Source organism: Orycteropus afer, unplaced genomic scaffold (genome assembly GCF_000298275.1).
Source record: "Orycteropus afer afer isolate SDZICR_OR568_19922 unplaced genomic scaffold, OryAfe1.0 scaffold00167, whole genome shotgun sequence".
Lineage (NCBI taxonomy): Eukaryota > Metazoa > Chordata > Mammalia > Tubulidentata > Orycteropodidae > Orycteropus > Orycteropus afer.
This window is the reverse complement of record NW_006921754.1, coordinates 1,187,440-1,204,046: the sequence shown is the minus strand read 5'-3', so window position 1 is coordinate 1,204,046 and position 16,607 is coordinate 1,187,440. Positions and strand designations below refer to the sequence as shown.

At 35.1% G+C, this 16,607-nt stretch overlaps 1 protein-coding gene across 1 annotated transcript in view; it reads right to left on the bottom strand.

The window, feature by feature from the left end:
- Nucleotides 1-9,210: 9,210 nt before the first annotated feature.
- RNF217 (ring finger protein 217) overlaps nucleotides 9,211-16,607 on the bottom strand; it is a 162,671-nt gene continuing 155,274 nt past the window's right edge. The window contains exons 5-6 of the mRNA XM_007946587.2: nucleotides 10,887-10,958; nucleotides 9,211-9,284 (exon numbers count right to left, since the gene is read on the bottom strand). Of these exons, the coding sequence (XP_007944778.1) occupies nucleotides 9,211-9,284; nucleotides 10,887-10,958 (146 nt within the window). The remainder of the gene's footprint in view (nucleotides 9,285-10,886; nucleotides 10,959-16,607) is intronic.

Here is a 16,607-nt window from a genome sequence, read left to right as displayed (position 1 = left end):
AATTCTACTTAATAATATAACATTGTCTATTTTTATTTTTTTTCTCCATGCCTCTTTTTCAAAATATATTCATGATGGTTTCCTCCATATAGTTTTATGGCTACCAAAGTTAATAATATTACTAATGAAATGTAGAAAAAGTTGAAAAATAAAATTACATACATATTCCCCATTATCGTTGAAAAAACAAAGAAAATAGAGGTCTTTTCAACTAGGCTCCTTTTAAACATGACAAATATTATGACATATTATTTGGAAAATGGCTACAACATTTTACAGGAAACTAAAAGTATGCAATGTAATGACATAATGAACAAGATCTGGTAGGTACAAACTACTAATGAAATAATTGATTTTAAAATTAAGAAATTGCTCTTCTATTGCTATTTTTCATGACAATTAAAATGATATACATACTGACAATTCAAATAAGAGATTACAATTATTCCATAGAACTACAATTACTAGATATACCACAATCACAGATTAAACAGCCAAGAGGATTTTTTTTAAGCATTTTATGTTCTTTGTTGAAAAAGAGAATGTGAATAATTGCCCACAGTTTTGCAGTAGATATGCATACATATATATATTTGCTTTAGAAAGTGTCTTATAACTAATTTTGCTTAAAATATAAACAACTAATAGTTGTGGCTTCTTAATAATATGTTAAGATAATGTAGTATCTTTTTGATGCAGCTGTTTTTATGTTCCTTTTACAGAAAATTATCTTCTGTGGTGTCTCAGAATTTACTTCTTATTACATGTTAATAGTTGCTTTTATGAGCTTTAAGATTGTTGATTAATACTAAAAATCCGTAACAGACTGTCCTCTTCATAGTAAATGGTAATGTATGAACCACTCACCATTCTAGATATCATACAAAATAAGTTTGCTCTACTTTTTAAAATATCAGTTTAATACTGTTATGATGAAAATGACCAAATATCAAAAGTAAGCTATTGCAGGTTTGCCATTTTTTTTTAAATGTGTCTTTGAAGTTGGTAAGAAAAAGGGTTTGTAGTCAACTGATAAAAAACCATGATACTTACCTCTAAAATTTTCTTTACAAGGGAACATAAAGAATGCTACTTTTTAGATTGAAAAAGAAATTCAGCGTTATAACCAAGATTTTGATAGCATTTACTTAAAAAGAAACAATAAAACTATATTTGGACATAAAAGCCAAAAAAAAAAACCCACCCAAACTCACTGCCATCGAGTCAATTTGGACCCATGGTGACCTCCCAGGAGGTAAATCTTTACGGAAGGACCGCCAAACTTTTATCAGGCAAATGCCTTAGGCACTGGGCTACCAGAGCTCCTTATATTTGGACATAGAAGAGGTAATATGTTAACAAAAAACCTCACTTTTAGGATTGTTGTTGTTATGTGCTGTTGAGTCGGACCTGACTTATAGTGACCCCTCCTTGGGTTTCCGAGGCAGTATCACTATGGAAGTAGATTGCGCCATCTTCCTTCTGAAGAGTGGCTAGTGGCTTGAACCGCCGGCCTTCTGGTTAGCAGTCAAGTGCCTTAGGCACTACGCTACCAGAGCTCCCTACTTTTAGGATTAGGCTATATTATTGAGAATATTTCCCCAGAAGGAGTATGATGCAAATGCCTCACAAATTTGCAGAAAACCAATGATCGACAGCTTACAATCCACAGGGGAGAACCTGAAATGACATTCATTATTTTAGCAACTTCTGGGGCCCTTTAACGACCAAGTTTCATTCTCTCTCCTTTGACCTTCTCTGTCATATAACCAACCAATCTGAAAAAATCTTTTATTTACTAGTTTGAGTGTGGTTTATATCTAAATCCTATCAATGGCCATGTTAAATATTTGCAGATGACAAATGGATTCTTGAGGACAGGCCTAGTATCAGTTACATTCAATATGATCTACTATAGATTATTAAAAAGTCTAATAATGTTCCAAGAGTATGAATCTATGGTTGAGTCTTACATACAATGCTACACTATATAAATCCAGTCCCAAAACCAAGTGACTTTTTTTTTTTTTGCTGAAACAAAGGCCATACACTATATAATTGGCCACTCCAGAGATGAATCACAAATAACTTGAGGCCACATTGGGTAAATGTCCCTATGTTCTTTCTGTCCAACTAATGAGTAAACACAATAGTGACTTTATGATATTCATGAAGCAATTTCTGAAGTTTGGTTTTAGAGTATTATTAGGCCCTCTGTTCCAACTGGTATCTTCACATTCATTTAACTTACTTCTCGGCAGAGTGCTGGACAGGGTTCTCCCTCTGGCTCCTATCAAGGACAGGGAGAAGTGTTCCAGGCACTCCTGAGGCCTTTCAGTTTACAGGTAAAATGAGTCAAGGTAAATGATGCTCATTCTCAGAGCTAAATGATGGTGTCTTTTCAGTGTTCAAATTTCATATTATGAGAGTCAAAGAAATAGAATTTATTTCACACTTGGCCAAGATAGGAAAGAGCCTGAGGAACAAAAAGTAAGATAACCAGGAAATCTGAGACAAAACACAAATTTGATGTTGAAGAATGTGGCTATCACTTCACAAGGCAGGGGAATCATTTAAATGGAGCAGAGTGACAAAATGTGACACAGAACTGAAAAAGAGAACACATTCTATGTGCATAAATCTGCAAAATCTAAGTGATGCAGAGTTAAATACATCAAATAAAATTTTTTAGAAGACAAAGGGAAGTGCCAAAGGGCAGCAGCGGTATTTTGTGTACTTTTAAAAATAATTTATTGCCTTTTAAATCCATATTGTTATTCTCAAAACAGTCATTTCTTTAGATAAAAAAGGAGTACAATTTGTAATGCACATCATGTTTCTAAAATTGGCAAATGTGTGGGGATCTATAAACCCACTCCCAAATGAGTAGATTCTGACTCATAGTGAGCCTATAGGACAGAGTTGGACTGCCCCATAGTGCTTCCAAGGCTGTAAATCTTTACTGAAGCAGACTTCCTCACCTTTCCCCCACGGAGCAGCTGGTGGGTTCAAACTGCCAACCTTTTGGTTAGCAGCTGAATGCATTAATCACTACACCACCAGTAAGGCATATATTAAGACTTCAGCTAACCCTCCAAATAGACAATTGCAAAGGTCTCAGTTTGTTGTGCCCCTCTGTTACTTAGGTTTGGACGAAGTCAACTAAAGTTCTAGCCTCATGACTTTCATGTACAAAAGGAGCCCCACATGGTAGTTGGCTATGAAATGACAGTTCTAGCCTCAAAACCATAGTCACAAAGGGGTTCCACTGCATTTTTCTCTTAAAGGTGTGAATTATGCAAAAGGAACATTTCACAATCTTGAACACTTTTCAAATTTTGGAACTCCAAGATTTTGCTCAGATCACATGTCTATCAAATTATTTCAGATTTATCAAAGTAATAAATGTGAATATTTATATTTAAAAATGTGATTTTTGGAAATTATTTTCCATAGCTGGAGAAATATCATAATTAAATTATAATGACTTGAGGAAATGAAAAATACGTTCATACTGGCTATTGGTGGTAGTGTTGATTTACCATGTTTTTAGTTATGAAAATTTTTTCAGGTTTCATGAAAATGCAGTTAAAACTTTCAGTAGAAATTAACTTAATATTTTAAGTAGGTTAATAGGTAATATTAAATAATATTTGCTGTGTTTGAGCTTCTAATACCCATCTCCAGGATTACTTCATTTCAGAAACTCTTGTGATGTATTTTTTAGGTATTATTTGCTTCTTTAAAATTTTCAGTTTCTGATTCCCCCCAAATTTAATGAGGTGACACATATTTGCTAACACTGATATTCTATCTCCATTAAAATATACATGTATCAGTAGCCTCAACTTTGTCAATAAACTACTTAAATGGCACAAATATTTTAAAGTGCATTATTGAAGTTCAAGGCTATTACCTATAATAGATATTAACACAAAATGTAAAGCTGACCATGGGAAAATTTACCTTAAATGTTTGGGATAGATTTTAGCCACAAATATGAAACGATAAGCACATAACCCAACGTGAAGACACTCATTAGGGTATATATGCAGTGTATACAGTGAAATCTGTGAGAATTGGAACTTGACAGGACTGTCTTGTTTCTCAAGGTCTCACGTGTTTTCCAGCTTTGACATTGTGCAGTCTTACCACTTTTGTATTGCTCTCTATTAGTGAAAAATGTTTGTTTCCTTTCCCTGATAGGTTTCTGCCTTATACAGGTTCCTGCTTTAACAGGTTTATTGTAAAATTAAAATTTAATTGGCTTTGAAAATTAAAATCTAATAATCTTCCCTTTGAAGACTAAGGTGCACCTGATTCAAGCCATGGTATTTTCAATAGCCTCATATGCATTTGAGAGCTGGACAATGAATAAGGAAGACCACAGAAGAATTGATGCATTTGAATTGTGGTGCTGATGAAGAATACTGAATGTATCATGGACTACTAGAAGAATGAACAAATCTGTCTTGGAGGAAGTACAGTTGTCTTCATGTCTCATACTTTGGTCACATTGTCAGAAGGGACCAGTCTCTGGAGAAGGATATCATGCTGGGTAGAAGGTCAGCAGGAAAATCAAAGGGAAGACCACAGCGAGATGCACTGACAGTGGCTGTGGTGACGGGCCCAAGCGTGGCAATGACTGTGAGGATGGTGCAGGACTGGGCACTGTTTTGTTCTGTTGCACATTCAGTTGCTATGAGTTGAAATTGACTTGATGGCACATAACAACAACAATTGACTTTTGGTGTAAATTTTCTTATTTTTGAACTCAATAAAGTATATCTATTAAGGTTACTTAGGCTGTTAATTTTTTATATTTATAAATTTAACAAGCAGCAAGGAAAGTTTAATGTAGAAACATCTATGTTTGTTTAAAAGGGATTAGCTAGAGTGATGTCTTGGCAGATGTATTCTAATTTGACAATGGTCAGGATAGAATGCTGATGCTTTGCAGGTGGCAGAATGAATTTTTCACTCCTTCCTCTATTTCTTCCTCTCTTTCAGTGAGAAGGAGCAAAAAGGTGGAGGAAATGACGATGGGGAGGATCACCAAGGACTGAAAAAGGTGATTCCTAGGTATTTTTGGCCTACTGGAATAGGGGAGTAATGGGCCACATATTTGGAGATGGGATTGAAAGATAAAAGCTAACTTGGGGCCTTGGAATTCAAGAGATGGTAGGTGGCACAGGCCTGAGAATTCCCTAACAGGCACCACTGAATTCTGATACCAAAGCAGAGAAAGTACAATTAAAGATAGCATGTTGTAACCTGAGCAGTATTTAATTATCTTTGATTGTTTTCCTGTCTATTCTAGTAGGATACAATAGCATCTATCGGGAAATCAACCTGTGCTGGCAATAGGATATTGTTTCTATCAAAAGGTGTGTCCTTCTCAATACCTCATAGACAAATTTCTAGGAAACTGTTGGGATTCACTGTGAAATAAATGTTTCCCATTATTCCATATTTAAATACTCCAGCAAACCACCAAGCCTTACCTACCATCCAATTTACTTTTCTATGGATAATTCTGGGTTTTTGTAATTGCTAACACTTTGCTCCCTACTTTTGTTCACTGGCATAGTTAAGTTCCTTTGTGGAGCCACATGCATGAACATGGGTAGTGTTTTAAAAATGTGACAAACATCATCAATTTGCTTGACTATTTCATTTAAATCCTCCAGGTTTAAAACTAAGCAATCGAAAAATCAATGCATATTTCTCACATCATTTTAGGCATCTCATACCATTTTATTTTATTGGAAAAAGATTTAACTTTATTATTTTTGGCAAAGTATTTATTTGGCTAATCAAGCAGGGGGAAACTTATCCTGCAAAAAAGACTTTTCTCTAAAAATTATGCATTCCAAATATTTTTTTCCTCCATGACAAGCATTTCAATTACATTATTTCCGTGATCTCATTCACTGAAAATGTATTAAAAATTTTGTTATAAATATCTTGTAAAAATCAAATTTAAAAACCTGTGGAAATGTTTATATCAGGGCACAAAAAATATATGTAAAAGAATCTTCACTGATGCTTTGTTTATAATAGAGAAGTGAAAAAATCTCCTTGTCCATTCAATAGGGGATTCATTAAATAAATAAAGGGACAGCCGTACAAGGCAATCAATATGCAGTAATTTATGAAAGAATGAGGTAATTCTATATAGACTCTTATGGAAAGGTATTTACTTATATATGATAAAATGAAAAATAAGTCACAGGACAGTAACAATATTATTTTTCTATCTGTATAAAACTAATACACAGACATATACACATAAACACAGACATGTATTTGTATAGAATATCTGGAAGAAGACATACCAAACCATTAATAGTGGTTACCCCTAGCAAATAAGGGGTAGGATAAGAATAATTTACAGTTTATAATTCTATGGTTTGATGTTTTAAAGGGTTTGTATTAAATTTAGAATAAAAACATATAAAAATGGCAAGCTTTGGATAGAAAGGTATTTATTTTATGTGCACGCATTTTTTTTCTAAAGTAGTTTTTAGAATTCTCTAAAAGTTGCTGTTGTAGTCTTGCCTTCAATATTGGCACTGGCATATAAATAATCTGTGTCATTTTCTTCTTTTTAATTTTGATGAATTTTAGTGAAAAAAATAAAAACCCTCACAAATAATTCATTTAACCCATCAGCAGGGAAAGACCAAATATATGTCAACTTATAAAGAGAAAAACAAATACATTAATTAAAAAAAATCTATGCAATAGAAAAATGAAATATGTGTGCATTACAATGCACACTATCTCAAGCATTGATAGACTAGCCTTCACTGATAACAGACACTGCTTTGTAATAGAAATACTGGGAAACTTTCTAAATAATACAAAAAATACCCCCAAAAGATAAATTATTTAAAGAAAGGAATAAAAATCCCTGAGTAGGCCAAAGACAACAGATACTATAACCTAAGAAACTAGATTATCTAGACCAGACAGCACATTATTCAACCAGTTTGTATATATGTATGTGGCACATGTATTCATATGCAGCTATGGAAATATTTTCTGTACACACATATGTATAACATACATATACATTTCACTCGATTAGAATTGATTATATCCATACATCACCAAACTAAGGCCTAAGTCCAGGAAAGACATATTTACAGAAATTAAGTACTTTATGATAGAAATACATGGCTTTAGGCTAAAAAGTCTCATTCTTGCAGTCTTTGTACTAGAGCACCTAGGAGAGCCACTCAATAAATATCTGTTGAATGAATGGAAGGACAGGTGGATGGGTGGAAAGACCTGGATGGATGGATGAATGGAGAAATGCAAAGATGAATTTGTGAAACTAGAGTATCACGTTTTCTTACACAATGCTGTAGTTTAGAAATACGCTATTCCAGAATCATAAATGGCACACCTTCAACTGGAAATAGATAATGAGTCCAGAAACAGTAGCATAAATATTCTGATTATTATTAGGAAAAAAAAGGAAGCATGCTGGCTTCTTATCAATGCAAGTAAACTTCATTATTAAGGACTTTTAGGTCAAACCAAAAATGACCAATGTTCTTATACTCTGGAGCCCAACAAACTACCCATGTTAATGCATGTTTTATCACCTCACATATTACAAGTTACACAAGGGGCTGACATAAATGCTACATCTATGACAGACAGCTAATGGGAAGGACTTGGAGACAATAGGAAACGTTAAGCTTTTTATGGGTGTCTTTTCTGCTGATGAACTTTCATGATGAAAACAAAGCAGCAGAAGTTTAAATTTCTTGTTTTTAAAGATTTCTCAGCTTTGAAAAACATCCGGAAAATATTTCCTTCATTTTTTGTTTCTTTCTCCAAAATCAGTTTATATTTTAGATATATCCATGAAAACAAAAACTTTTGCTTTCATCTCTCCAGAGAAGATATCAACAGATAAGATTATAATGCACTTGAGCAATAAATGTAAGAAAAGTCTTTCCAAAGCAGTATTTATTTTTATGAAAAACTCCAGGACAAATAAAAAGAGAGAAGAGGTGGTGTATTAAATATTTTGAAACACTGACCTAAAACAGAATCATCTATAATTACAAACTGATAAAAAAAAATATTTAGCAGAATGGGCTATTTTTGAAGATAAAAGCAGTTCTCCTTATACTAAATTTATTCTTTGGAATAACTAACTTCACCAGAAGGATTTATTCATATAGTGAAGCACACATGCCAATATATAAGAAACCTGAAAAGACCAAATGCTTAGGTCTTAAGAATTCTTGAAAGCAGCCTATCAGTTTGCCAGTATACAAAGTTTGATAATGCTTGGGTGATATTGCACAAGTTTGTGTGTGTGTGTGTGAGAGAGAGAGAGAGAGAGAGAGAGAGAAAGATAAAAAGAGAGGACAAGAAACAGAAAGGGCCAACATTGAAATAGCCTGTTGTCTACAGTGACTTTAATTCACTACATTACCAAGTTATGCCCACAAAGGAACCATCAATTTTTAAATAGCTCTACTAAAATATGAAAAGTAGTGCAGAGGCATGGAACTAGAAAAGTACATGGTTATCGGCCTAGTTTTAACATAGATATTTATATATACACACATTCACACCCTTACATGTACAGACTTCAGCAACTCATGATTCTTTTCATTGATTTAGTTCTAGTTCCCCTTTGGGCATTGAGATACTTAGCAATTACAGAATCTGAAGATGAATGGATTATACTGCTTGGGCCACAGATGAAAACAGGTGCATGTAGTGAACCTTCATCTTCAGAAAAGTGGCCTTGCTCATTGGTACAGATGAGACTTCAGCTATTCACACCAAGTGTCATGGAGGGAGGTTCAGGGCTCAAAGTCCAAGCAATGCTTAGGGGAGGTGTGTTCAGAAGAATTCTGAGGATAACTGGTTCTTAAGTAAGTATTTTCTTCAAAGAACCATGAAGAAGGTCAAAGTTATGATACAGATGCTTATAGTCTATGAAAGTGACCATTTTTTTTTTTTTTTTTAAAGCAGCAATCTGTATAAGGAAAGTGAGAGGATACCATGTTGGGAGTGCACCATAGCTAGAGGCATTGTGGCCTGCAGAGAACCACTGGGAGACAGGATGGCAGAAGGTTCTTCTCAGTGATTTTCAAGATGTGATCAAGACATGGGTGTCCCATTCTGCATAGCTCCTACCCGGACCAGCACTGCTCAGATGCAATCATCTGCTTTTCACCAGTGCATACCTGTCCGTGATCGTTTTCTCTGTTTTTTACAAAGGCAATAGATAGGAAACACAAATAAACCTATGGATTAAAAAAAAAAGAAAGAAAGAAAGATGAAAGTTAGTTAGGAGGAGAAATAGTTACTTTTACATATTTAAAATGACCATTTCAAATTACTTGCAAACTGTTGATAAATAATCATATTTTAGCAATACATGAAAATGAAAAGAGGGAAGACACCTATGTTATAAAATTTATTTACTTCTACAAGATTTCCCTTTCTATTAAAATTTTCCCTTTAGTTCTCTCTTCCCCTACTTTTAACAACCCCAGTGATACCAGTTTGAATATACAATACTGTTTTCTATCACAGTATCAAATCTTAGGTCTAAGTCTTCTTTATTAGCCATAGTCATATCATTTGCATACTATAACATATACATTGCAGTTTCAGACTTTTCAGAATATCAGTTAAGAACATGTGATGTGGAGCTAAATGTCAGGTATGATTCCTGGTTCTACCACTCATAAGGTCTTCAGACTCAAACCAAACTCACTGCCATTAAGTTGACTCTGACTCACAGCAACCCCTATTGGGTTTCCAAGGCTATAAATCTTCACAGAAGCAGACCACCCTATCTTTCTTCTGCAGAGCAGCTGGTGGTGTTGAACCACTGACATTCTGGTTAACAGCCAAATATCTTAAATACTATACCACCAAAGTTCCTTAAGGTCTTAGAGTAAGCTTAATATCCTCAATTATAAAATGCAGATAATAATATTATCTACCTCATAATGTCCTGATTCACTGCAAGAACTTAAATGCCAGTTACTTTATAATTCTATCTGCTTTGAACATGCATTATTTGCTAAATTATTTGGAAAATCTTTTTATTTAGCAAAAACAAAACAAAAATCCCATCTACTACATAGAGGAATCATTAAAGAAGACTTTATTTGTAGCATTTAATTAAAATTCTCTAAAGCAATGGTACTCAAGTGTGGTCCTGAGACTGGAAGCATCACATTATTTGGGAATATTGTAGAAATACAAATCCATGGGCTCTGCCCCAGACCAACTGAATCAGAAATCCTGGGAGTGGGGCACAGCAATCTGTATTTTAACCAGCCTTCCAGGTAATTCTAATGCATGCTACAGTATGAGAACCACTGCTTTTAAAATACATATTTCATTCTACTTTACTTTATACATCAACCTATACAAATCACCAATATGTTTTCTTTGCTCATCAAAATATGTTCTATGTACATCAAAGGTATCTTTTTCACCAGATCAAATACCTAAGAGTGCACCAGAGTCCCTTTGATACTCCAATCTGAACTCCAAGTTGGAGAATCTGAGTTCTAGTCCAATGGACTCTCTCACTAACACTAGTTGTATTAACTTTGGTAGTAAAAGGAGTTACTAATACTTTTTAAGAGACATAAATCAATGGGTTTGTAGATTGAAAAAGTGCTACACAAATACATTCTATATGAAATATGCTCTTCTCTGAAGCTGTAAATCATATGCTAACTGCCTATTTAAAATGCAGTCTTCCCTGGCCCATTTCCTTGAAAACAAACACTGAACAGAAATAATGTACACTTAATAACTTATGCTCCTATTCTCTCTATGGGACTCAGAGAATTCCAATGTCAGATATGTTAAATATTTCTTACCGATTACAACTGCTATGGCCCCTAGTGCTATTCCCAAAACCAGGATTAGAGGTGCAACGAATAATTTTCCAGCTGGAAAACAAAAGGTAAAACCATGTAAAGAGTCTTAATGTAATTTATCCAACAATTTCAGCAGTGCTTTTTAAACACCACAGTGTATGTTAATTATTTATTTACTTATTTTCAATTAAGACTATATTTTGCTAAGGAAATGTATCCAGTGGGACCTCATTGAAATCCTGGGCACATTAGTCAAATACTGTCATAAGTAATTTATCCTTTACAACCAAGAAAATCTACTTGAGGACCATTATTCTTTGCATTTTTCTCTTAGATCTCTTCCATTTTCACATTGTGAGTTGGTAGGAGAGAAGCCCAATTAGCTCACAAAATGGATAGCTACAGGGAACTTCTACCCAAGCCTACAGCTGAAAAAATAATTTACTTACTTTACGAGTCAAAGGAAAGCTGACAGTATGAACACCTCATGGACTGAACTACAAAAGCAGCAATCCAAGTGCCAGAGAAAACACTACCACTAAATATACAATACATTGAAAGTTATTTAAGGGCCCCATTTAAACAAATTTCAAAGAGAAGGACATATAAAATAAGAAGGCTAAGTGTTGATGAGGATACCAGGTAGCATCAATCTGCATTTTTTTTTTCTCAAAGGAATATTTGAGAAGTGGTAAAAATAAGCTCTAGTGACAGGTACACAGCACAAGTGTCCACAATGAGAATCCTACTGACTTTGAAGAGCACTAGCATACACACACAAAGACTAGTGCTTAATCTCTTCATTGATAGTAACCTTAATCTTAAGACATGTAAAATAGCAGTACAGCTACGTAATTGAAACACAGCTAGAGATTTAGAATGAACAGAGAGATTCTGCAGCAGAACATCATTCTACAAATTATAGACAGTGATCCGGAATAAGCAGCTACATAAAAAGAAGTTTGGAAGTTTGTCAGAACAATATTAACTTTTCTTAACAAATGGTCTTTGGAACCAGATGGCCAGAAATATATACATACATATATATATATACGTTTTTTAATACCTAATTCCAAAGATCACTCGATTAAAAAATGTCTAACCATTAGGCTATACTTATATTTTCACCAATGACAGAAAACAATTAAGTAATTCTAAATCTTTTTGAACAATTACATTTGGTACCCTCTTAAAACTATGCTTAAGAATTTACAATGTATTGGCTCTCATTTTGAAAAGAATCTATTTTACTTCCGCACATAGTCTGCTTCATATTTGCTTTTCCAATAATTATCAATATCTTTTCAAAAGAGCAATGAGATATGAGATATGACTCTAAGCTAACAATGCTGACCTTTTTTTTCCCCCCTCAAACATCATAAAACTCAAGGAACCAGATAATGTGCTTTCTCCTTCTGGGAAGTGATGAATTTATTCCTATGTTGCAATCAATGTTCAAAAAATGTTTAAGGCTACTTTTGAAACTGTGTTTAGGTATTAAACATACACTCTTATATTCCTAGGTCAGTAATAATTCTTTTAAAATACCATTTTAAGTAGGTGAAATAACATTCTATCATATGCATATATCACATTTTACTTTAATAATTAAAATTTATATCATATCTTGCTTTAATAATTATATACTTATTTATTTCACTTTTGCTATTTTAAGTTATACTTACACATAGGTCAGCAGCAACTTATCTAGATTGGTTATGTTTTTAAAACATCCATCATATTGCTATCACATTTCTTTCATAGTATTGAACAAAAATTTCCAATTCATTCAGAATACAAAACTCCAGCACTGAGTAGAAAGTTGTTGAAATACTTGAAAATCAGCAGTCCAAAATAATCTCATTTTTCAGTTAATAGTTCTTTGACCACTAATAGCACTGAACATTTTTAGATATGTTTACAGACTATTTGTTATCTCTTCAACTTTGGTTCCAGGCATCTTTGTCTTTCTTAAAGGGTAGCTCTTCATTTCTTTTTTTTTCTTGGAAGGGGGGGGGGAGGGTAGAGGGAAGGGAAGATTTCCATTGTTTTTGTGCATATAAATTACTTGTCACCTAAATATCAGTTATAGCTATATGTTCTTTAATTTTATACAGTTTGATTTGAGATTTTCAATTTTTGCATGGAATTATATGAGAATTTAAGTTTTTTCCCTCAGCCACTTTTATTCCTAATACTATTCAATGTTTTATTTGCTTACTCTGTGTAGGGAAGGTACCCCTGTGTCATGGGCTGCTAACCATTCCCCCCAATTTCTATTCTATCTTATTCTCTAGCAGCATAACCTCTCATCTATAACTAGGCACGTGACCACATGAAATGAAGACCATGTTTCCCCTCTTCAGTTCTGATAGAGATGCCAGCCTTTTCTCTGTCTCTGTCTGAGTATATCTGGAGATTTGGTCAAAGGCTCAGGGTGTAATCTGGGTTACATCACATTCAAAGGCTTGAGCAGGAAGAGTTTACTATAATCCATTTTCTCTCTTATATGGCAGGGAGTAAGTAATTTGTAAGGTACAGGATAAACCCATCCCTACCCTTTGTGAAGATAGGAAGGTGGTCTATTCCATTTGGAGCTACAGTCCAACAATAGTTAGAGGCAGTTGTGCTGGAGTTGGAAACCACGCCAGAGAGAGAGCTCTGACTAAAGCCAGCTGCTCATTACTTTGTCAGGCTTATCCTGAGGTGACTGTATGTGTGCACATGCATATGCACACACGCAGTAGAAACAGGTCAAAAAGAAAACCATCTACACAAAACTGACTATAACATTTTTAAATAAAACAGAAAAGACTGTACAGAGATAAGATTTTCCAGTTGACAATATCCACAGGGCTTTCTGTCCATTCTACAAGCTGCTAAATAACTCCATTTTATGATGCTAGAGGAGGATTCTACTGGCATCCAGGATATTAGTGAGAGGACCCATAGAGAATGAATCCATAATATTTCTGGACAAATAAGGCAGAGAATAACTTCATTTATTCAAGGATGACTAAAAAGATAAGCAGAAAGGAAAAAAAAAAAAAAGACTAATCAAAGATTACTTAAAGAATAGAAGGAAGTGTCTTGCCAAAATGAAATCCAAAATGGCACTGGAAGTAGGAAGAAAAAGAACAAATGCTTCAGAAAATATAAATATTTTATATTTTGGGGTTGCTTTCTCTACAAATATGTTACAGGTCAAAACAATTTATAATTTTCTTATGGTAATAATGTTATAAGTAGGGGTTAGATTCCCTAGCTCTCCCTCCAAAGTCTATTTAATCAATAAGTAAATATTGGCTATATAATTAATATATACAAGCAAAAGAAACATAACACTATTACAAATAGTCTTGACTATATTGAATGTTAAATGTTAAAATTAAAGCCTGCTAAGAGCATTGATCTACAGGTAGATAGATGGGTGGACAGGTTGAACGACCAGGTATGTCTTGGCAGAGGGGAGTGTGCTCATGACCATATGTATAGGGCTGGCAGATGATGGTTCTACATGCATATTTGTATGTGCTGTAAGAATGTCTGGGTACATAGTAGAGCTGAGAAGGGGCAAGTTTGTGGTGGCTTCTTGTCCACAGCCAGCAACCCGGAGGGAGTGAGTAGTTGGACCTGTGGGCTCAGGACCATGGTTGCAGGGGACATCAAGCTCAATTGGCATAACATACTACACAAAAACACTGTTCCACATCCTAGTTTGGTGAGTAGCAACTGGGGTCTTAAAGTTTACAAGCAGCCATCTAGATGCAACAATGGGTCTCTCCTTTTCCAGAGCAAAGAAGAATGATGAAAACCAAAGACACATGGAAACAATTAGTATATAAGCATGCAATCCTCAGACTATATGACCATGAGATCAGAAGAACTAGATGGTGCCTGGCCACCACTCTCAATCTCTCAGAAGGAGATCGGTGCAGGAGATCCTGGATGGAGTGGGAGAAAAATGTGGAACAAAACTCAAAATCATAAAAATAAACAAACAAACAAAAAGATCAGGTTTGCTGGTCTGACAGAGTCTGGAGAGACCCTTGAGACTGTGGACCCTAGTTACCCTTCAGGTCTGGAATTAAACTCACTGAACTCAGTCTTATAGCTTCCAGCCAAACAACAGACAAGCATACGGGGTGAACATTTACATCAGGTAGATACACTCCTTGGAGCAATCAATCATGGAAGAGCAGAAGGGTAGTATCTGCACAGGGAGATAAACTGGTGTGGGGGTGGGATGGGAATGCATGAAAGGGAAGGACACAGGGAAGAGGTAACTATGGGGAGGAAGTGGGAAGAGAGCTGTTGCATTGTGGGGAATTGCAATCAATGTTATGAAACAAAATATGTATGAACTACTGTATGGAAAATGAATTTTCTCTGTAAACTTTCACCCAAATCACAATAAAATTTTTTAAAAAATAAAGCTTGCTAAGGATACATTTATAAAGATCATGTAATGTTTTAGAAATTGATGGTACTGGTTTCCATATGCTTACCCAGATTTTTGAATACATATTTTACTTGGGAGCTCTGGTAGCGTAGTGCCTAAGGCACTTGACTGTTAACCAGAAGGCTGGTGGTTCAAACCCACCAGCTACTCCTCAGAAGGAAGATGGGGCAATCTACTTCCATAGTGATATTGCCTCAGAAACCCAAGGAGGGGTCGCTATGAGTCAGGCCCGACTCAAAGGCACATAACAGTAACAACAGCAACAACATATTTTACTTGACATAAATTTTATCATTAGCATCAGATGTCTTCTTATCAGGTATAATGTAACTTTTCAGAAGGGTAGGGGGAAGTTTCAAAATAATAATGAACTAAGGGAGGAGGGTAAGGAGAGATACAAGGAGATTTCCATGAAGTAACTGGACAAAAGGACACAGAGAGAAAAATGTGGAAGATATGAAAAAGTATTGCATACAAATAAGAAATATGGCATTGCCCAAAGGTAGTGGCATGATGCCAGCACAATTTGATTACCAGCAGGTATCTGTGCTTAGGGGAGTGTTTGTGCTCCTGTATGGGCTAGAAGGGTGGTGATGCTATGTGCTGTTAAGGAAGAACTGGGCGGTAGTGAAAGGGTCAATTCATAAATACATTTGGACATTTAAACTCACATTTCTATGCAATGAGGACATTTGATATCCATTCCATTAACTGTTAAATATTAATTATTAATATAGTAGAAAAATACATAGATGACTTATCAATTACACATCTACAGTGGAACTCAGCTACAGGAACTCCAAAACATGTTTATGCCACCTTTCTAGATCACACCCCATGCTTTATTTATTTATTTATTTATTTTTTCATTGTGATTTGGGTGAAAATTTACAGAGCAAATTCACTTTCCATACAGCAGTTCACATACACTTTGGCTCATGACATTGACCACAATTTACCACAATGCAACAGCTCCCCTCCAACTTCCTCCCAACAGTCACCTCTTCCCTGTGTCCATCCCTCCATGCCCTCCTGACCCCTGAGCTGTCTCCCAGTGCATAAGCAGCCCTTCTTTCTCCCATGATTGATCTCTCCAAACAGTGTATTTACCTCAGGTAAATGTTCAATTCATATGCCTGTCTTTTGCTTGGCTGGAAGTCACAGGTGTGGGTTCACTTCCAGACCTGATGGGCAGCTAGGGGCAATAGTCTCAGTGGTTCCACCAGGCTCTATCCGACCAGAAAACCTGGTCCCCCCCC